Source organism: Heterodontus francisci, chromosome 2 (genome assembly GCF_036365525.1).
Source record: "Heterodontus francisci isolate sHetFra1 chromosome 2, sHetFra1.hap1, whole genome shotgun sequence".
In the NCBI taxonomy this organism is placed as follows: domain Eukaryota; kingdom Metazoa; phylum Chordata; class Chondrichthyes; order Heterodontiformes; family Heterodontidae; genus Heterodontus; species Heterodontus francisci.
The window spans coordinates 133,115,953-133,139,451 of record NC_090372.1 but is presented as its reverse complement, the minus strand read 5'-3'; the positions used below and the strand labels follow the sequence as shown (position 1 = coordinate 133,139,451).

Genomic DNA, 23,499 nt, shown 5'->3' with positions numbered 1-23,499 from the left:
ATGTAGGGATCCTCCAGACCCATCCATGCACCGAAACCTTTGCTTTAATAGTGTGCATAATGATATTCCATTTGGTGCCATGGCTGTGATTGTATCTGAGCTGTTCAGACATGGTTGCAAATGGATGTCATCAACCATATATAAAGGGCATATCCGTTGTCCCAAGCAGCCAACTTCTTACCTTCCTGAAAGGGTGGAATGGTGGGATATAGACTAATATCTCAGGATGAAGATGTTGTAACAGCTCCCTGCGGAGCTGGTACAGATTTGCAGGATCCTCCTGCAGAGATCACATACCAACTGCTGATAAAAGCTGCTGGCTTGTCTTCTGGTGCTTTGATGGCTACGTGAATGCAGACTATAATAACCTGGAAATAAAGGAGGCTAACCATCGTTGCAAATCACAGAGTGTTGTTAATTTGTACTGCACACTGGGAAATGCAGATGATATTCCCATCCTGGCAGGAGCCTGAAGCAAAAATGTTAATAGTGGTGACTTTGACAGCCACTGGCAAATCATGGGCAGCTGGCAGCAGCTTTTGCTGAAGGCTTTGTAGATCAACAGCAGCCTGTCCAGTGAAATGCAATATCCTGATGTTCTCAGTCGTATCCAGGAAAGTGGTTCGACTATAGACCCTGTGGATTGGGTAAGGCCTTTAACCAGCATCCCCGCTTATGTGCTATCTTCTAACAGGCCCACTTGCTTTTTTTGTGGTTGCTGAGGCTGGCACTGTTGGTTTTCCTCCATCCAAAGCAATGAAGTAAAAATGGCACCCAGAATAAGTTGTGAGAGCTTAATAAGGTGAATTCTTTTGGGCCTCCTTATCTCGAGAGACAATGGATACGCGCCTGGAGGTGGTCAGTGGTTTGTGAAGCAGCGCCTGGAGTGGCTATAAAGGCCAATTCTGGAGTGACAGGCTCTTCCACAGGTGCTGCAGAGAAATTTGTTTGTTGGGGCTGTTGCACAGTTGGCTCTCCCCTTGCGCCTCTGTCTTTTTTCCTGCCAACTACTAAGTCTCTTCGACTCGCCACAATTTAGCCCTGTCTTTATGACTGCCCGCCAGCTCTGGCGAATGCTGGCAACTGACTCCCACGACTTGTGATCAATGTCACACGATTTCATGTCGCGTTTGCAGACGTCTTTATAACGGAGACATGGACGGCCGGTGGGTCTGATACCAGTGGCGAGCTCGCTGTACAATGTGTCTTTGGGGATCCTGCCATCTTCCATGCGGCTCACATGGCCAAGCCATCTCAAGCGCCGCTGACTCAGTAGTGTGTATAAGCTGGGGATGTTGGCCACTTCAAGGACTTCTGTGTTGGAGATATAGTCCTGCCACCTGATGCCAAGTATTCTCCGAAGGCAGCGAAGATGGAATGAATTGAGACGTCGCTCTTGGCTGGCATACGTTGTCCAGGCCTCGCTGCCGTAGAGCAAGGTACTGAGGACACAGGCCTGATACACTCGGACTTTTGTGTTCCGTGTCAGTGCGCCATTTTCCCACACTCTCTTGGCCAGTCTGAACATAGCAGTGGAAGCCTTACCCATGCGCTTGTTGATTTCTGCATCTAGAGACAGGTTACTGGTGATAGTTGAGCCTAGGTAGGTGAACTCTTGAACCACTTCCAGAGCGTGGTCGCCAATATTGATGGATGGAGCATTTCTGACATCCTGCCCCATGATGTTCGTTTTCTTGAGGCTGATGGTTAGGCCAAATTCATTGCAGGCAGACGCAAACCTGTCGATGAGACTCTGCAGGCATTCTTCAGTGTGAGATGTTAAAGCAGCATCGTCAGCAAAGAGGAGTTCTCTGAATGAGGACTTTCCGTACTTTGGACTTCGCTCTTAGACGGGCAAGGTTGAACAACCTGCCCCCTGATCTTGTGTGGAGGAAAATTCCTTCTTCAGAGGATTTGAACGCATGTGAAAGCAGCAGGGAGAAGAAAATCCCAAAAAGTGTGGGTGCGAGAACACAGCCCTGTTTCACACCACTCAGGATAGGAAAGGGCTCTGATGAGGAGCCACCATGTTGAATTGTGCCTTTCATATTGTCATGGAATGAGGTGATGATACTTAGTAGCTTTGGTGGACATCCGATCTTTTCTAGTAGTCTGAAGAGACCACGTCTGCTGACGAGGTCAAAGGCTTTGGTGAGATCAATGAAAGCAATGTAGAGGGGCATCTGTTGTTCACGGCATTTCTCCTGTATCTGACGAAGGGAGAACAGCATGTCAATAGTCGATCTCTCTGCACGAAAGCCACACTGTGCCTCAGGGTAGACGCGCTCGGCCAGCTTCTGGAGCCTGTTCAGAGCGACTCGAGCAAAGACTTTCCCCACTATGCTGAGCAGGGAGATTCCACGGTAGTTGTTGCAGTCACCGCGGTCACCTTTGTTTTTATAGAGGGTGATGATGTTGGCATCGCGCATGTCCTGGGGTACTGCTCCCTCGTCCCAGCACAGGCATAGCAGTTCATGTAGTGCTGAGAGTATAGCAGGCTTGGCACTCTTGATTATTTCAGGGGTAATGCTGTCCTTCCCAGGGGCTTTTCCGCTGGCTAGGGAATCAATGGCATCACTGAGTTCCGATTTGGTTGGCTGTATGTCCAGCTCATCCATGACTGGTAGAGGCTGGGCTGCATTGAGGGCAGTCTCAGTGACAGCATTCTCCCTGGAGTACAGTTCTAGGTAGTGCTCAACCCAGCGGTCCATCTGTTTGCGTTGGTCAGTGATTATGTCCCCCGATTTAGATTTGAGGGGGGTGATCTTCTTGATGGTTGGCCCAAGAGCTCTCTTCATGCCATCATACATTCCTCTGATGTTTCCGGTGTCTGAGGCCAGCTGAATATGACTGCATAGGTGTTGCCAGTAGTCGTTTGCGCAACGCCTAGCTGTTCTTTGTGCAGTACTTCTGGCTGCTTTAAGTGCTGCGGATGTTAAATCGCTGGGGGCTTTCTTGTAGTTCAAAAGTGCAATGCGCTTAGCGGCTATGACAGGTTCCAGCTCTTCATTATGAGATTGAAACCAGTCTGCATTTCTCTTCGCACTTTTGCCGTAGGTGGTCAAAGCTGACTCATAGATGGCGTCTCTGATGTGGGCCCACTTGGTCTCAGCATCCCCTGTGGGAGTGTTTTGAAGGGCTGTTACAAGTGAATTTAGAAATTTTTGTAACAGCTGTGGGTGAGAAATTCTGCTCGTGTTGATGCGCGGGTGGCCCTTCTGCTTGGAATGATGCAACTTCTTTGGTCTGAGTCTAACCTTGCTGCACACCAGGGAGTGGTCGGTGTCGCAGTCCGCACTGTGGAAGCTGCGTGTGATTTGAACACTGTTTAAGGCGGCTCGCCTTGTGACAATGAGGTCTAGCTGGTGCCAACGACGTGATCTTGGGTGCCTCCATGAAACCTGGTGACAGGGTTTAGTGTGAAAGAACGAGTTGGTGATGCAGAGGTTATGATAGGTACACAACTCAAGCAGTCTCTGCCCGTTCTCATTCATCCTTCCAACGCCATAGCGCCCAAGGCAGGAGGGCCATGAGTCATGGTCGGCCCCAACCCTGGCATTAAAGTCCCCCAGCAGGAATAGGTGTTCGGTGTTGGGGATGCTGCTAATGATGTTATGGAGTTGTTCATAGAACTGGTCTTTAGCTTCAGGTGCGGAACAGAGTGTTGGAGCATAGATGCTGAGTAGGTGTACTGGACCAGAGGTGGTGAGCAGTCGGATGGACAGTATGCGTTCCGAGCCATTTGAGGGAGGCTCTATCATGCTGAGCAAGGAGTTTCTGATGGCGAAGCCCACTCCATGCTGTCTTGGTTCTTCAGGATCCCTGCCCTGCCAGAAGAAGGTGTAGTCTTGCTCTGCTAGAGAGCCACTCGCGGGGAGGCGAGTCTCCTGAAGTGCTGCAATGTCCACATTGAGTCTACTGAGCTCGTTGTTAATGATGGCGGTCTTCCGAGAATCGTTGATTTGTGTAAGGTCTTCCGACAGGCCAGGACACATAGTTCTGACGTTCCAGCTTGCAAAGCGAAGGGCTGGTACCTTCTTTCCTTTTTTCATGTTGTTTGGTGCGGTGAATCAGTCCACCTTTCGGGCAATGACCCTGAGCTCCAAGCACCCATTGAAGCAGGCAGACTGTGGCGGGACAGAACCTTATTGACCGGGGGCTGCCCGGTTTGAGGCGGGCGGTAGCTGTCCAGTGAGGTGCAATGACCTCTCCCACCGACAAAGGCAACCCGTGGCGCCCAGTTTCTACGCCAATTTATCTGGACTTATAACCCGTAACTGCTGCCTTCCGTGTTGTTTCAGTCGCTGTGAGGCAACTATGGAGTGACCTCTCCATGGCGCATGCCTGGGCAAATTTATGGAGGTTGAGAGTTGCCCAGTCGTCAAAACCCCCCTCTCGGCCTTTCTGGTGGGGTCCAAAGGAGTGCAGGACACGACGTTTGGCACCAGTATGGCTGCAGGAACTGCCGGAAACATGCCAAAGGTGACACATGACCGCCTACGGGGTTCCGCTCCGGATTTTCTGTTAGGGTTTACTCCCTTAGCCTTGGTCTCTCCCGAGACGCCCACAAGGCAGTGGGGTTGTTGGGGCCCCTACACAGGTGTAGGATGGTGCTGGTGGGAGGAGGGGATGCAAGGGGGAGGGGTAGAGGGAGGGGGTGGGGGGGGGTGCAGGGGAAGGGGGTGCGGGGTGAAGATGGTGCGAGGGGGGGGCGGGATGGGACGGGGTTGTGAGGGGGTGAGCTGAGAGGGTGGAGCAGGGAAGGGGACGGGGGTGGGGGGGGGTGGAAGGGGGGTAAAGGGGGGGGGGGAGGGGGGGTGGAATCTGGTGCAGGTAATAAGCCATTTCCTCAGTGCCCACCATCGACGTCCGGAAAGCTCATCCACGTCCTTCGGGAGGTGAAGCATCATTTGGCAGACTTAGAGGTGATTACATTTGTTAAGGGTTTTTTTTTTGCAGTGGTTTAAATAAAGGCATGCAGCATTGCCGACAGTGCGCTGCAGATGCTCTCCGAGCCATCTCCCGCGGGCGCTTTGAAGTTGCGGCCGGGGGGGCCGTTCGTGGATGTTTTGGGTGTTCGGGGCACCTTTTCCCAGGACTTCTCTCGGGTCCCGCAGCTCCTTCTTCACCTCAATGGACTTACCGCATGCCGTGGCTGCAGACACTCTGGACTGTGAAGACAGCAGGATCGGAGATTAAAGTATCGGCAGCTGTTCTCGTCAGTTTCATCCGGATCAATTTCATTGAGAAAACAAAGAGCAGGTGTGGCTGGGGGAGGGCAGTGGGCCCAGGTAACATACACTAAACTAACTGTTAACTTTTAGATAGGGCTAAAATGAACTGATTTAAAGAGCCAGGGGAATTTAAACAGTTTAAGAGGGCAGATTGGGGGAGAAAACGTTAGGGATGGGAGCAGATGGCCATGGATAGAGTTGAACAGCAAGGGAGCTTCCAGCCCAGGAGCCATCTTGAAAGCTATGAATAAGGTGAATACAGCAACATAAAGACGGAAACAAGCAATCTTCGCGTTCAAATATTGTCTGGAAAGCCACCAACCACAATAGCACACAGATCCCTATGATCTGAGTGACTGCAACCTCTAGGCACCAAAACCTAAATATTGCTTCCAGTGAATCAATCAGCACTTGAAGCCAATCCTATGAGATTTAACTCAGTGGTATGACCACTGGGCAGGCTTCTGACCACCCAATTAAAATCATGTCAAAGTTTCAATGCTATTGTAGGACCCTGATTTGCAAGTGTTTATGAAGCAGTCACCTATATTTGGTGAGCACCTCAGCCACCTAACTATAGTGAGCAGTAGCAGTGGTGGCCAGTAGAATTACAGGGGGGAACGGAGCAACAAGGCAAAATGTTCAATTTTAAAGGCCAACCCCCACTGTGTTTCCACCAGGCGAGGTGGGCTCAAAGTGACCCCAAGTCTTAGATAAATTACAAATTCCATTAGCTCAACATCAGAAGTACTGAATCAATTGGCTTTGGCCTCTGCCACAAACTCTTGAGTTGAGCTTTAAACCCCACATTCTATCTATCACCAAAACAGTTTACTTACACCTCCAGAACATTTCCCACCTCCACTCCAAGCTCTTCATTTTTGTGGCTGAAACCCTTATACTTGCTTTAGTCACTCCAAAACACAACAACTTTTAATACTGTCCTTGCTAGACTCCCATCCCCTACCCTCCATAAACTCCAATGTGTCCAAAATTCTGTCACACAAATCCTGTCCCGCTCGTCTAACACCCCCATTCTTACTCACTTACATCAACTTCCTGCCTAAAATGCACAAATTCAATATCAGTATTTGTCTATAATTCCCTCCACAGTCTTGCACATCTATTTCTGCAATATCCTCTCGTCACACCTCCTGAATTCTATGTTCTTCACTTTGGTCTTCAAGCATCCTCTCTTCCTTTGTCCCAGAATAAAGACTTCAGATGCCTTCAACCTACTGTTTGGTACACCCTCCTTTGCCTCTTAACCTTCTAAAACCTTCCCAAGATGCCTTTCTTCAACCAATGTTTAGATCACTTCTCCTGATCTCGCTTCCTTGCTCAGCTTCCATTTTCCCTCGGCTTATTTGTGAAGCATTAGTTTACATTAAAGGCACTCTAGAAATGGAAGCTATTACTGATGTGAGCTCTCCTGTTGTACATAAATACAAAAAAATTGTACTGTTACTGTCATGTTATTTTAAGCTTATTTCTATTTTAGGTCTCTGTTCCCTCAAATACAATGCAAGTCAATGGAAGGACAAGTTCTGTACAAAAATCAAGCTGCTGGAACCCTTACATTTCTTCATGAGCAACATTGGAAATAATTGAATGATGGCCTTAAATTCTTATTCAGAACATTTATTGTAAGACAGCACAGATGAAATAAGGAAACAATTTTATTGCACACCTATATATGACAGTTCTGCATAATGTGGTCCTTTATTGTGCATGTCACCCAATGCAGATATATTTGGAATAGAACTCATTATTAAAACTAAGTATTTAAATGACCTACACCAGTGTATTACTAACACTACAGATGCATTTGTTGTTGAGAAGCCGTTGCAAGCAGCAGGACCTCTTACTTAATTCGTACATAGTGGATATTCTGCAATAACTTTTCAACAGCTGAACTGATTTCAAAGCATAATCTCACAAAATATTATTGAACAGTACTTCTAGACATAGGTTTGTGTTAACTGTGCCAAAAGCTATGTTGCTTTTCTAAAACAAAATTGCAGTCTTGCCATTGAATTGAAATATTATTTGGCATTTAATTCAAAGTATTTGCATTGCCAGTATTTAACAAGTATCTAATGTAAACTATAGCATACATTTTTTAATTTATATATATATTGTGATCTGACTTTGTAATTATCTACAATAACTGATTTTTTTTCTTTTGACAAAGTAAGAATCAAAACGGTGGTCCTATAAATTTGCAGTGATGGAGCTATTTTTCTATATTTGGTATAAATGATTGCTTGCTGGTAACATGGGAAACAATAGATGTGATTTAACAGTTTCTGAAGAGAGAAAGATGTAGTTGATTCTGTATAATGTTTATAAGTATTACTAAATGTAACTTGTGCCACAGTTAAAAATTGATATAATTAATATGTCCATTTACTTAAGTGACTTAGTACAGACTTTTTGTTTTATTGTCTAGTTTTATTACAATACTAACCTATTGAAAGTTTTAAATTAGAATGCACACAAAGCAAAAAATTAGCAATACATTAATATTCTGTATATGATAATTAAAATTGCCACTTAGGGCACCCTCCATTGTGTTGTGTGGCACTACCACTGTGCGAAGTGGGATAGAGTAAGACTACATCTCGCAACTGAAAATGTTCAACCTTGAAGTGCTGTGAGACATCAGCAGCAGCAGAATTGTATACCAACATAATCTGACCTCATGGTCAAACAGATCCCTTACTTTGCCATTACCATGCAGTCAGATGGCCAAATCTAGTTCAATGAAGAGTATAGAAGCGCATGTGGAAGCAGCACCAGGCATACCTGAGCATCACTGGCAAGACCAGCATTTGCTGCCCATCCCTAGTTGCTCTTGACAAATGAATGGCTTGCTTGGCCATTTCGGAGGGCAGTTAAGAGTCAACCATGTTGCTGTGGGTCTGGAGTCACGTGTAGGCCAGACCAAGTAGGGGCAGTGGATTTTCTTCCCTAAAACACGTTACTGAACCAGATGGGTTTGTACAACAATCGATGATAGTTTCATGGCACCATTGCTGAGACTAACTTTCAATTCCAGATATTTATTAGTTAATTAAATTTTTAATTGAATTTAAATCCCACTGGCTACCATGGTGGGATTTGAACCCGTGTCCTCAGGGCATTAGCCTTTTTGGATTACTAGTCCAGTGACATTACCACTATGCCATTGTCACCCCTATAAAATGAGGTGCCAACATGATGAAGCTACAACATCTATATTCTAAATAGTGAAAGCACCATGCTATAGACAGAGCTAAGCAATCTCACAACTAACGAATCAGGTCAAAGTTCTGCAACCTACCACATCCAGTCATACATGGTGGTGTATAATTAAGCAATTAATGGGAGCAGGAGGGTCCAAGAACATCCTCAACAATGGCAGGTACAGAACGAGAGTGCAAAAGACAAACCTGAAGCGTTTGTAACCATCTACAGCCAGAAATGCAAGATGGATGATCCTTCTCCACTTACTGTAAGGTTCCACCATCACAGAAGCCAGTCTTCATCGAATTCAATTCACTCTACTTAACATCAGGAGCCAGGTAAGTGCACAGGACACAGCAAAAGCTATGGGTTCTGATAACATCCCGGTTGTAGTGCTTAAGACCTGTGCTCCACATTTAGCCATGCACCCAGCTAAGTAAAGCTACAATACTGGCATCTACCTGATAATGTGGAAAATTGCCCAGCTACATCCTGTCCACATAAAGCAGAACGAATCCAACCAGTCAATTACCACCTTATCAGTCTACTCCCAGTCATCATCAATGATGTAAGGAGTCATCAACAATGCTATTGGGTGGTACAGTCACCAATAATCTGTTCAGTGATGCTCAATTTGGTTCCTCATTCAGCCCTGCTCCAAACATTAACAAAAGAGGTGAGCTGAAAGTGACTGCCCTTGATATCAAGGCAGCATTTAACCAAGTATAATACCACAATGAACCCTAGTAAAACTGTAGTTAATGAGAATTGGGGGAAAACTCTCCAGTGGCTGGAGCCAGATTTGTCACAAAGGCATTTGTTTATAGTTGTTGGAGGCAAATCATCTCAATCCCAGAGCATTGTTGCAGGAGTTCCTCAGGCAGCACCCTAGGCCCAAATGTCTTCCAACTGCTTCACCAATGAAGTTCCTTCCATCATAAGGTCAGAAGTTGTTCAGTTAGCTGATGATTGCATGATGTTCAGCTCCAATCAGTTTTCCTCAGATAATTAAGCAGTCATGCTCAATAACAATGGCAGTTATAAAATGCCTTTAACATAGTAAGACGTCCCAAGGCGCTTCACAGCAGCATTATCTGCCAAAACTTGATATTGGGCCACATAAGATATTAGAACAGGTAGGTTTTAAGGAGCATCTTAAAAGGAGGAAAGAGAGTTAGAGAGGTATAAGCAGGGAATTCTAGAACTTAGGGCCAACACAACTGAAGGCAGAACCACCAGTGATGGGGTAAAGGAAATCGGGATGCACAAGAGGCCAGAATGGGAAGTATGCAGAGTTCTTGGACGATTATTGGGCTGGAGAAGGTTACAAAGATAGGGAGGAGCAAGGCTATGGATGAATTTGAATACAAGGATAAGAATTTTATAATTAAGGCATTGCTGGGCCGGGAACCAATGTAGATCAGTGAGAATCAGAGATGATGGGTGAATAGGACTTAGCTTGAATTGGGATACAGGCAGCAGAGGTTTGGATAAGCTCAAGTTTACAGAGGGTGGAATATGGAAGGCAGGCCAAGTGTTAATTGAAATAGTAGAGTCTGGAGGTAACAAAAGCATGGATGAGAGTTTCAGTATTAGATGGGCTGAGGCAGGTGCAGAGACAGGTAATGTTATGGAGGTGGAAGTTTGCATTCTTGGTGATGGAGCAACATCTTTGGTCAAATAGGACTCTGAGGTTACAAACAGTCTGGTTCAGCCTCAGACTATGGCTAGGAGGGGGATAGAATAGGTGCCCAGGGAATAGAATTTGTGATGGGGTCTGAAGACTATGGCTTTGGTCTTCCCAATATTTAATTGGAGGGAATTTCTGCTCAAGTCAGACAAGTAGGATGATGAATCAGAGATAGTGAAAGGGTCGAGAGGTGATGAGCTAGTGCTCGGTGTTGTCAGTGTCATGTTTCCCACGATGTCACCAAAGGGCAGCATGTAGATGAGAAATAGGAGGGGGCTAAGGATACAGCCATGAACTTCAGAGGGAACAGTGTGGGAGCAGGAAGAGAAGCCATTGCAAGAGATTCTCTGGCTACAACTTGATAGATAAGAATGGAACCAAGCTATGCCATTCCCACTTACCTGAACAACGGACGAGAGGCATGGGAGGAGGATGGTGTAGTCAACAGTGTCAAAGGCTGCAGAAAGATTGAGAAGGATAAAAACATAAGAAATAGCAGCAGTCGACCGTACGGTCCCACTAGCCTGCTCCTCCATTCAATACAATCATGGCTGATCTTCTGCCTCAACTTTCCTACTCACTTCCCATATCCCTTGTTCCCTAAGAGATCAAAAATCTATCTATCCCAGCCTTGAATATAGTCAATGATGGAGCATCCAGAACCTGATGGGATAAAGAATTTCAAAGACTCACAACCCTCTGACTGAAGAAATTTCTCCTCATCTCAGTCCTAAATGATCACCCTCTTACCCTGAGGCTGTGCCCCCATGTTCTAGATTTCCCAGCCAGGAGAAACAACCTCTCAGTGTCTACACTGTAAAGCCCCTTCAGATTCTTATATGTTTCAATAAGATCACCTCTCAATCTTCTAAACTCCAGAGAGCATAGGCCCAGTTTACTCAGCCTGTCATCATAGGACAACCCTCTCATCCCAGGACCCTATCTAGTCAACCTTTGCTGTACTGTCTCCAAGGCAAGCATATCCTTCCTTAGATATAGAGGCCAAATCTGTGCACAGTACTGCAGATGTGGTCTCACCAAAACCCTATACAATTGTAACAAGACTTCCTTATTTTTGTACTCCAATCCCCTTGCAATAAAGGCCAACATGCCATTTGCCTTTCTAATTGCTTGCTGTGCCTGCATGCTAACTCTCTGCGTTCCTTGTACGAGTGCACCCAAGTCGCGCTGAACATCAACATTTCAAACTTTCACACCTTTTGAAAAAATATTCTGCTTTTCTTTTCTTACTATCAAAGTCTATAACCTCACCCTTTTCCACATTATACTCGTTGCCCACTCACTTAACCTGTCTCTCTCTCTTTGCAGCATCACACAGCTTACATTCACACTTAGCTTTGTATCATCAGCAAACTTGAATAGATTACTCTTTGTATTTTCATCTAAGTAATTAATATAGATTGTAAATAGCTGAGACCTCAGCATTGATCTTTGTAGCACTCTACTTTTTACAGCCTATCAACTTGAAAATGCCCCGTTTTTGCCTACTCTCTGCTTTCTGTCCATTAACCAATCCTTCATCAATGCTAACATATTATCCACAACTCCATGAGTCCTTATCCTGTGTATTATCTTTTTGTGTGGCACCTTATCAAATGCTTTTTGGATATCCAAGTATAATACATCTAGTGGCTCCCTTTTATCTACCTATTAGTTACATCCTCAAAAAGCTCTTCCTTAATAGATTCCAGCATTTTCCCATCAACTGATGTCAGGCTAACTGGCTTGTAATTTCCTTTTTCTTGAATAGCGTTATTATATTTGCTAACTTCCAATCTGCTGGGACCGTTCTAGAATCTAAGGAATTTTGGAAAATCATAACCAGTACCACCACTATCTGCAGTTACCTCTTTTAGAACCCTCGGATGTAGGCCATCCAGTCCTGGGGATTTGTCAGCTTTAGCCTCTTAAGTTTCTCTAATTTTTTTTTCTCTGCTGATAATTATTTTAAGTTCCCCACTCTTATTAGCCATTTGGTTACTCTGTATTTCTGGTATGTAATTTGTGTCTTCTACTGTGAAGCCAGACACAAAATATTTGTTCAACGTCTCTGCCATTTCCTCATTCCCCATAATAATTTCTCATGTCTCTACCTCTAAGGGACCAATGTTTACATGAACTACTCTCCTTTTTATGTACTTTTAAAAGCTTAGAAGCTTATATTCCTGGCTAGTTTACTCTCATTCAATTTTTTCCCTTTTTATCAACGTTTTGATTACCCTTTGTTGGTTTCTAAAATTCTCCCAATCCTCAGGCTTACCACTATTCTTTGCAACATTATAAGCTGCTTCCTTTAATCTAATATAATCTTTAACTTCTTTGGTAAGCCATGGATGGGTCTTTCTCACTGAGATTTTGTTTTTTAATGGAACATATTTTTGTTCAAAATTTTGAAACATTTGTTTAAATCTTTGCCACTGTTGATTTACTGCCATAACTTTTAGTCTGTTTACCCAATCAACCTTAGCCAGCTCTCCCCTCATACCAATGTAATTGGCTTTGTTTAAATGTAAGATTCTTATTTTGGTCTCAAGTATGTTGCTCTCAAACTTAATATTGAATTCAATTCTATTATGATCACTTTTTCCCAGAGGATTTTTTACCATGACATTACTAATTAACTGTGTCTCGTTACACAATACTAGATCAAAAGTAGCTTTTTCCCTAGTTGGTTCCACAATGTATTCTGGGAAACTGTTGCAAAAACATTTTACAAAGTCATCTTCCAGACTATCTTTCCCAAGTTGATTTATCCAGTCTATATGAAATTTTAAGTTCTCCATGATTATTGCATTGTCTTTGTTACAATCTCAAAGCTTAATGCTCTGTCCAGTAGTATAGGAGGCCTATAAACTACCCCCACCAGGGTTTTCTGACCCTTGTTATTCCTAATCTCCACCCATACTGATTCTACTTCTTGATCTTCTGAGCCAAGATCCTTTCTTATGACTGTTATTCTGTTGTCCTTTATTATCAGAGCTACTCCTCCTCCTTTTCCATTCTGGCTGTCTTTTTTAAATGTTAAGTACCCTGGAATATTTATTTCCCAACCTTGTTCACCTTGAAACAATGTCTGTATAATGGTGACTATATCAAACCCATTTATCTTTATTTGTGCTGCTATTTTGTCTATCTTGTTACGAATGCTTAGTGCATTCAGATAAAGAGCCTTTAATTTTATTTTTGCCACTATTCTTTCAGTGGACCTTATTTGCTGATGCACTATCAGCAGGGCTGGATGAGATACATCCAAGGACACTGAGAGAAGTGAAAATGGAAATTGCAGAGGAACTGACATAATTTTCCAGTCTAGACTCAGCGGTAGTATCAGGCGACTGGAGAATTGCAAATGTTACACCCTTGTTCAAAAAAGGATGTAAAGATAAGCCCAACAACTACAGTTTAACTTCAGTGGTGGAGAAACCTCTAGAAACAATAATTTGTGATAAAATTAATAATCGCATGGACAAATGCAGAAAGCCAGCAATGGAAAGTCATGTTTAATTAACTTACTAGAGTTTTTGAAGGGGTAACTGAGAGGATTGATGAAGGCAATGCACTTGATGTGTACATGGACTACCAAAAGGTGTTTGATACAGTGCCACACAACAGACTTGTGAGCAAAATTATAGCTCATGGAATAAAAGGGACAGTCGCAACATGGATACAAAATTGGCTGAGTGACAGGAAACAGAGCATAGTGGTTAATGGGATGGCCAGGATTTTATCCAGGCGATGGGGATGTCAATCTCTGGAAAAAGCATCGGTGAGAACCCCACGTTGCCTCTTCTCTGGGAGACCCACCAAATCAAGTGCCAGTTAGCACTTAACTGAACTGCAGCGGGCCTTCCACGGGATCAAGGACCCTGTCAACAGAAGTCCTACCTCTGAAAGCTGCCGCCAGCTCTTTAACTGAGCAGCGCCACCACAGAGGCAATGTCTGCTGCCAGTGGAGCATCCACCCGAGGCCGAGGAGGGGCACTGGACTCAGGCCACAGGTAGGTCAGGGTGTGAGGGATTTAGTGGGGTGAGGGTCACATGGAGGGGGTATGGGGGGGTCGATAGTAAAGGTAAGGGGTGTCTCTCAGCAGGACCCCATTCCCAATGCCAGGTTCCTCGTTCAAGCACAAAATGCCTGATAACAAGGAAACTGCCGCCCCCCCCCCCCCCCACCCCAGCAAAAACTTGCACAGTTCTTCTTGCTGTGCTGCACGTGCAGCGACAGGCCCATCCGCCACTGGGCGGCGGCAGCAGGATGAGGCCTTTAATTGGGCCTTAATTTTGGCAGAGGCAGGAAGGTGGTAGGGTCCCGATTCCATACTGTCCTCACCTCCAAACCTGCCACGAGGACGAGCATAAAATTTCCCTGGATGTTTTTCAGGCTGGAGGAAGGTGTGTAGTGGAGTTTCCCAGGGGTCAGTGTTGGGACCCTTACTCTTTCTGATATATATTAATGACCTAGATCTTGGTGTACAGGCCACAATTTCAAAGTTTGCGGATGATATGAAACTTGGAAGCATTGTGAAATGTGAGGAGGATAGTGTAAAACTTCAAAAGGACATAGACGAGTTGGAATGGGCGGACAAGTGGCAGATGAAGTTTAATGCAGAGAAATGTGAAGTGATTCATTTTAATAGGAAGAACATGGAGAGGCAATATCAAGTAAAAGGTAAATCTCTACAGTGGGTGCAGGAGCAGAGGGACCTGGGTGTATATGTGCATAAGTTGTTGAAGGTAACAGGACAGGTTGAGAAAGGGGTTAGTGAAGCATACAGTATCCTAGGCTTTATTAATAGGGGCATAGAGTACAAGACTAAGGAGGTTATGTTGAACTTGTATCAAACACTAGTTTGGTCTCAGCTGGCATATTGCGTCCAATGCTGGGCGCTGCATTTTAGGAAAGATGTGTAGGCATTAGAGAAAGTACAGAAAAGATTCACGAGAATGATTCCAAGGATGAAGAGCTTCAGTTATGAAGATAGATTAGAGAAGTTAGGACTGTTTTCCTTGGAGAAGAAAAGGCTGAGAGGAGATTTGATAGAGGTATTCAAAATCATGAGGAGTCAGGACAGAGTAGAAAGGGAAAAGCTGTACCCACTTGTGAAAGGATCAAGAATAAGAGGGCACAGATTTTAAGTAATTGGCAAAAGAAGTAAAAGCGACATGAGGAAAAACTTTTTCACGCAGTGAGTGGTTAAGATCTGGAATGCACTGCCTGAGAGTATGGTGGAGGCAGGTTCAATTGAGGCATTCAAAAGGGAATCAGACTGTTATCTGAAAATTAAGGATGTGCAGGGTTACAGGGAGAAGGTGGGGGGATGGCATGAGGTGAACTGTTAATTCAGAAAGCTGGTGCAGACACGATGGGCCAAATGGCCTCCTTCTGCACTGTAACAATTCTGTGATTGTGATGTCATACTGCGTGGCAAATTGGAAACACCCAGAGACAATGGAGCCCCATCTTAACTGGATCTTGTTGTTTTCTGAGAGGCCCACCAGTCTCCCATTTGAGTGACAATGTGGCGCTAAAATTGTTGCCCCTAAAACAGTGCAGAGACAGTGCTGTTTTTTTAAGCTTTAAAGTTATGTTATTGGTATTTTTAGTTCCCTGATGGTAATCATTGATTTTTATCTATATATATAAATATAGATATATATCCTGGAATGTGCAATGTGGTGTTAAAACTCTTTAAAAAATCATCTTAATGTCAAGATTAGCAAGATTCCTGATACTCCAAATATGTATGCACTATTTCCAAATACTTTGAACAAAAATTAAGTTGTAGTTGTAGCTCCCCTGATGGTTCAGCCAGTTCAAAGAACACCCAAACAACCCAGAACAGAAACATCCCAGATTAAATATTGATCTGAATTGATATGAGCTGGAGAGGGGAAAATCAATGGGATTTCTGCTCTCAGTTGCTATCCATCAACCTGTTAGAAAAGGAACCTGTGTGCAGATGTCAGTAGAGGATAGGATCCATCTCAGCTCCAATGGGTCATGCAGACACTACTTTCTCAATTCATATATTAAGAATAATCACTATGTCAAGATAATTGAGTGTGATCAGTGCCTTTAGAATTGTATCCTGGCAAGGAATCAACATGTGTAGAAAATTAAGGGGAGAAAATTGGTGGAACAAAGATTTATAATTTTAGAAAACCAAGTTTAGCTAAAACAAAATCTATAGTTTGGAAACACTTCAACTTAAGGATTATCTTTCAGAGGAACAGCATTTGGAGAACAGTGATTATAAAATCATCGGGTTTAGAATAGTTGCGAAAAAGGACAAGGTCGAATTAAGCATAAAAGTACTTAAGTGGAGGAGAGCTAACTTCAATGAATTGGAAAGGATCTGGCCCAGGTGTTCTGGTATCAAAAATTGGTAGGCAGATGATTCAGGTACAAAGTAGACACATTCCCATGAGAGGAAAGAAAGGGTATCCAAAGCTAGAACTCCAAAGATGACTAAAGATATAGGGCCTGTTGTGCTGCCTGCTCATGAACATGATTGTGGCATGCAGCCCAATGCGACTGGCTGCATGCTCAGCAGGGGATCCAGGTGCGTGCATGTCTAGAAAAATGTACTGCTCGCCTGTACTTCTGAAAGGCAATCTGTTTCTCTTAGAGGGGAGGTGCACTCAGGTTGTAGCAGTTGGTGGAACTGTTTCTGAAGGAAGAAGACTGCCAATGGAGCAACAGTCCTGAAAGAGGGCTCACTGGTTCTCTGATGTTGCGCTGAAGCCCTTAGTCCAAGAAATTGAAAGGGAGCGGTCATGTTTCCACAAGGAGCCATGAGGCCATCCAGACATACTCTGTGAAGGGAATGGGAGCAGGTGGACAGGGAGGTAAATTTCTGGAGTCTGGCCCCAAGGACCTGTGCTGGAAAAAGTTCAATGACCTCAGTGAATGCATCATCCAATGACGTTTCCTACCCCCAACACCACCAATCTCTCACACTGTTCAATGCACCAGAGCTCCATCACTCAGCAATAGCTATAAGGACTCATGCCTACCATTCAGATGCTCCTCACCTTCACACATTTACTAATGCTGCTAGCCTCACAGCCACATTTTGTAACAAACACATAATTGAAACTATTCAGCTATATGAGATATATCAACCAAACAGATTGCAATACACTCACTGGCAATCTTCCATCTTGCAGGACAAGTTCGCAGCTAACAGAAGGGAGCAGCAGAGAACTGGTGGAGAATAGGCATGCCTGTATCTCCTGAGCCCTTTGGAAGAAGCACTGTCACTTGATCTGACGCTTGCAGCCACCAGCTCAGATACAGTAACTGCACATATTTTAGAGGGTAATAGAGAGGTGGGATCAACACATGGTTACTCCTTGGGCATGATTGGACTTCAGCCAGGCTGGGAGAAAGGATAGCACACGTGCCATCTCACTTGAGGGCGAGGTCACATAAGTTCTGCTGCAGAAGACTCAGATGAGGACTTCGATAGTGCGCCATACAGGAGAAGATAACTAGGCATGCACACAGAGATGCCTGGTGCATTGACAGACATGCCACCGAGCCTCTTGTCACAGTCAAGGAGCATGAAGAAGTTCAGCTCAAACTTGGCATAGGGCTTCACACAGAGCTTGGAGCTCATCCTTTCCAGTGTGGATGTGGTGGCCAACTCCATGAAAGCACTTAAGGGCCCAGCTGTGAGGCAACATCTGTTCACCAATGTCTTAGTTTCCATTGCACTACAGGCAGAAGCCACCCAATGTCACAATGCTGCAGTGAAAGCTCAGACTGAGGTCATGAGATCAATGCTTGTGGTCACACAAGTATACCTTGATGCCATGCAGGCTCAGACTGCTGCATCATAGTTGCAGATACCAGTACTCAAAGGGGCATGCAGGCTCTCACAGCAGTCCTGCAATCTGCCCTCCAAAAGATTACTCGGACTCCATATTGTGATGTCACATAAAGTGCAGTAATTCGAACTACAAGAACTCAACCTGAAGAGTTATAAAAATTGACTTTTTTTTTTAATTGGACAAAGTCCTTAAAATGGCCATCGAAGGTCCAAAGACCTCTTTGTATATATAAACTGTCTGGCAAGGACAAAAGAATACATTCAAAGCTAAGAGGTGTCAATTACACCCATCCTGAACCCATAAAAAGACATTTTTGAATTGAATGGTGTTACGACCAGGTGAGAAGGGGTCTAGGAGATCCCTCTCAGACTTTGCCTGGTTTAACCATAACAGGGTTTAGTTTGAAAACACTGTTTTTAGCTCCCCTTTAGTAAATCCTTGTTCACTGCTCCAATTGTAAGGCAAAGAAATCAAACAGGTTTCCTTACATTTAAACAAGAAAGGTAGAAGTTTATTAATCTTAAACTCTAATCTGCTTAATGACTATGAATATGCAACACGACCATGTTAGCATGCATGCGCAATAAACACACGCAGATAGAGACAGAAAAAATAGAAGGAATAAAGGGGAAAAGTTTGAGGCAATATCTGGTAGTTACAGTCCTTTAAGTTCAATGTGGAGTCTTTGGTTGCTGGTAAGTCTTGCAATTCGTTTGGGCCTTGTTCACGCTTCAACTTGTAGGAGTCTTTTCTCTCTTGAGGTTTACGTGTCTTCCGTGGGTCTGGTAGCTTGGGAGAAAGCGAGCGAGAGAGAGGCTTCCTTGTTCCAGCTTCAGTTGCACACTGCCTTCTGAATTCAAACTGTCCTGTGGCTAGTTAAAAAAACCTGGACCAGCCAGTTAGTCATGTGACCAGCTGGTTTAACCAGTCCTGGCTCTGTGGATTGTATCATCTTAGTAGGGCCTGGAATGTGCTTCCTTACACCTTCATTGTCTGGTGATCAAAATCCATTTGGGTTAATTGGAGCAGGGAATAGTCCTTTGTCTCAACAAGCAGCATCTCTTAGTATGCAAATGTCCTTCCAGCCCAGTGTTTGATGATCTTCAAACAAGTCATTTCTTCACTCCAGCAACAGTTTAAAATCAATGTTAATATGACAAAATTAATATGCCTCATTTTTGGCAGGTGGGGGTCTGCATGACAATGGGTTCTTTTGAAACAAAGAAGGCGTGAAGTAAACACATCCTGGGCCATTTTCAGTCACCACAGGGAGGAAAATCTCTGTCTCCCAACAGAGGCGAGATGTGAGGGACTTTTATCTTAAAAGGTAGCTTTCTGGAAAGAGAATGGGAGACCCAGGAAAAAGCATCACCAAACCTTGTTCAACTGAAAGCTGGGAGAAAATCCAGCAAGTCAAAAAAGAAGATACCCTGCTGTGAATTCTACATTTCAACCTGTGCAGCAGATAATTGGATGTGCTCCCCGTCTTCAAATTGAATTTTCAACTAACAGAGAAATCTACAAACACCTTCGGCCTGCAACTAAAAAGAACCTGACCTCTTAGAGAATTCAACAGGTACACCATGAACCCCAAAACTCTACCCCACTTCAAACCACTTACACCATCTCCTTTCTATCAGTCTGTTCTTGTATGTGTGTGTGTGTGTGTGTGTGTGAGTAAGTGCAGTTTTGACAATTTTGTGATAAGACATATTGCTCAATAAATAATTAATCTTTTGTTTTGAACCTACAAGAAAACCTGTTGCTGTCTGTTTATTTGACAAATAAACCACAAAAAGGTTAAATCCCTAATAACAAAAACACTTGCTGCGGTCAGGTGGGAGTTGAACAGTGGAACCACCCACACCCCTCATCACGTGGCCTTAACAATATTAAGTTTGAGAGTGACATACTCCAGTCCAAAACAAGAACCTTAAACTTAAACAAAACAAATTAGATAGATATGAAGGGAGAGCTGGCTAAAGTTGATTGGGTAAACAGACTAACCGGTATGGTGGTGTCATCCAGAGATCCTGAATTCAGTGCCAGAAACAGTTCAATGACCGCATACATTCTGGCAAGATGAGTGCCACCCCCAACCCTGAGGACAGGTCCCTGGGTATTCACCCTCCAGCAAATGCAGCTGCTGAGGAGTCCCAGGGCACATGCTGCCCCTGAAAATGGGAGGAGTGCATTCCCAGGCACTTAATGACACTACAGAATGGTGCACGGCCATAGTGCTGCTGAGGACATGTCACCACAGAGACCTTCTTAAGGGCAATTAAGGATTGGCAACAAATGCTGGCCTTGCCAGTGACTTTCACATCCCAGGAATAAATTTTTAAAAATGCAGCTGCTAATGAATAGAAGCGGATGACATTGTCATACGGGACAGCAGTGCCTTATCTCATTCTCTTTTGTCCTTGCAGGAGAAATGGGCACACAATGCCAGGGAGAGGGCCCAAAGGGGAGCAGGTGCCCCCTACTTTCAGGTGATAATGCTCATGGACAATCAAGTGATGGAAATAGCCAATATCGCGGACTAGAAGGAAGTCAGGCCTAGCAAAATGGACACAGATGGTGGAGATGATGATTAGAGAGAGCAATGCACTCGTTAAGTGTGTGCATTGCACTCCACCGCGTCCGACAGCATGCCAAACACAGTTGCATTGGGAAGTCTCAGCACTGCACAGGCTTCTGCTCTCCAAGGCCATCCCTCATGATCTTTTCTTATGTCTCCCACAGGTGCAGACATCCATCCATGGAGACCCTCTCCCTACCAAGCAGCGGCCCAAGAGCAGCAGCAGGAAACAGAAGAAGCACCATCACACCTTACAAGTGCACCGTCCAGCAGTGCAAATACTGCCACCTCGGTGGGCCCTCACACACGGTTACAGAGTTTGTCACTGGGTGAGCAGCATGGCACTAGTGGGCAGGAGGAAGTGCCAGAATCCTTGGAGGATGGAGGACGGACATAGCCCTGCTCAGCTGGGCACAGATATAGGGCCTCAGGCATCACACGAATGGAAGCTGTACCTTGAACAGCAGCAGGAGATGTGCTCTCACATGTCAAGACTTCCCTGACGCTGTGCAGGGTCATGAACTGAGGATGAAGGAGTTAATCCACATGCGCCACCGAGGCTCAGGGCTATGTGCGCATGAGTTCTTCCATTGAAAGAGTGGCCAATCTCTTGGAAAGCCATATGCAGCAGCACTTGGAATGTATGCAGGAAATGCACACTGATGTCTGCAGGATGCACATTACACTGTGTAGACTGGACCGTTCCATGGCACTGGTGGCGCAGAGATGTTTGCGTCCTAGCTGGTGTTCCCCTTTAGGTATCCAGTGCGCCCGCCAAGGGCTGTGGATGTCACAGAGGAGTATGAGTGTGCCACCCCTCACAGCGTGCCTTCATTGTCCAAGCCTCCTTGGCCTCTCTGACATTGAGCCTCTATGCAGCAGGGCTAAGTGACAGCGTTTGCTCCTGCAATGATGCAGGTGCAGCAGCCTCTGGAGATGCCCCCAGAGCCACCTCTATGATGAAGACAACCACCACATGCATCTCAGCTGCAAGCAGAGACGTGAGCAGGCTGCCTCCACCTCCTCCGAGGCCACAAGGGGAACACCATATAGGAGTGGCTGAGCACGGAGGCTACCGCTCGTGTGGAGCACTGAGTGGTTCATTAAGGCTGTCTTCTTTCTCTGTGCACTATTTCCCTTTCTTTGCACAGCATAAATGATGACACTTTAAGCCACATATCTGAGACAAGTTTCATTGCTGACGTGACAAGAAAAGTGGTATGACGTGCTGAAGGAGATCAAGGGTTCCTCTACATTGAGGGCAAAGCCTCTGGGCAAATGTGCATCATGCACTGGCAGTAAGTTTAGATGTTTCAGCCAGCATCTTGAATGGATGTGTTAGCACAGGTAACTCAGACTGCCTTCCCTACCATGCTCTTCATCCTGAGACAAAGGGACTCAGTTGAAACACTCCTGGATCAAAGGATCCTTGACATTCATGACATCCTGACAAAACGTTCGCACCTCATGCCGAGCCCAGCCACCTCCTGTGTAGCAGGGGCACCTAGTTGTTCTGCCTCCTCCTCCTCCACCTCCACTTCCTCTGTCTCACCTCCTACTTCCTCCGATGAGCTATCTGGTTCTAGGACCTCACCACCCTCAAGGTCCACACCTCTCTGCAGACTACCATAATGAGCAATATCCTTGCAGGAGTGTCTTGGAGAGCAGCAGCCAACTGGTCCAGGCACCGGAATCACATTTTGAGAAGCCAAATGACCTCCTTAATGGGTGCCCTCGTGAGTATGTGGAAATGGTTCTATTGCTTTTGTGCCTCGAGTTGGGACTTTCCTAGAGGGGTTAATAACCATCTCTTCAAGGGATATCCCTTGTCTCCTTGGATCCATCCACAGACTTTGTGTGGTGGAGTCAAGATCTGCAGCAGCTGGATTGGCGGATGATGAAGGAGTCATGGCAGTAGCCAGGAAAGCAAGCACACATGGAGGAAGCTGTTATTGTGTTCGCAGACGTTGAAGGAGTGGAAGCCCTTCTGGTTAATGAACTTGATTGGGCAGTCACTGGTGCCTTGATGGTCTCATGGGTGCAATTGATGATGCCCTGTACTTGAGGGAATCCAGCAATGGCAGGGAAACCCTATGCCCTCTGTGCCTGTGAGGCCTCATCTGTTGTGAAATGAATGCATTGTCCAGCTGAGGTATATAGGACATCAGTGACCTGCAAGATGCACTGATGTGCAGCCATTTGCAAAAGGCCACCAAGGTTCAAAGCTGATACTTGGAAGGAGCCAGAAGTGAAGACATTCCAAGGCACAGTGAGTTTGACAGCTACTGGCAGGGCATGATGACCATTGCTGCTAGTTGTGTGGTCTTTGGCAATGAGGGCACAGATTTTGGTGACCATCTACCTGGAGAGTCGCAGTGTGCAGTGGCACTGGTTCTTGGTCATCTCCATGTGGCTCCTTCTTCAGCTGTAAATCCTATGCAGAAGGTACGGCTTCGGTGTCTTTCCTGCCACTCGTTCCTCTCCCCTGTTCTCTTAATGCCTGGGGCTCTGTCCTTCCTGTGAAAGGTCTTGCTACTCATTGCCATTGGGCCCAAAATTCAAGAGTCATGCCCCCATTGCCATTTGCTGCCTTCCTTGTGGTCAGACAGTTGCCTAATTGTCCTTGGAAACCTTGCTCTCTTCTCTTCTGCCCCCATGCCGCCAGGAGGGTGACAACCCCCGCACTGCCCCAGTGCTTGCTGTCCGCTGTGCCCGGCCCTTGCGCAGGTCCAAGGCACCTGTTGCTCAATGGCCAAGTCCCTCTTTGCACCGTTTAAACTTTGATGTGTCCGGGATAATTGTCTGGGGTGGCCCACTGTGTACCCGCCTCCCTTGATCCGATCTGCCCCAGAAAGCGCATGTAGGCCGTGAACCCCCGTGAAGCTCTTCACACCCTCCATTAATGAATT

At 45.3% G+C, this 23,499-nt stretch overlaps 1 protein-coding gene across 8 annotated transcripts in view; it reads left to right on the top strand.

Moving 5' to 3' along the window:
- cobl (cordon-bleu WH2 repeat protein) overlaps positions 1–7,656 on the top strand; it is a 559,613-nt gene extending 551,957 nt beyond the window's left edge. For 7 of the 8 annotated variants that reach the window (XM_068011045.1, XM_068011049.1, XM_068011098.1 and 4 more), the window contains one exon: positions 6,736–7,656. In XM_068011045.1, the coding sequence (XP_067867146.1) occupies positions 6,736–6,825 (90 nt within the window). In that variant the 3' untranslated portion in view covers positions 6,826–7,656. The remainder of the gene's footprint in view (positions 1–6,735) is intronic. The other variant, XM_068011089.1, reaches the window with a different exon arrangement.
- Positions 7,657–23,499: the final 15,843 nt, after the last annotated feature.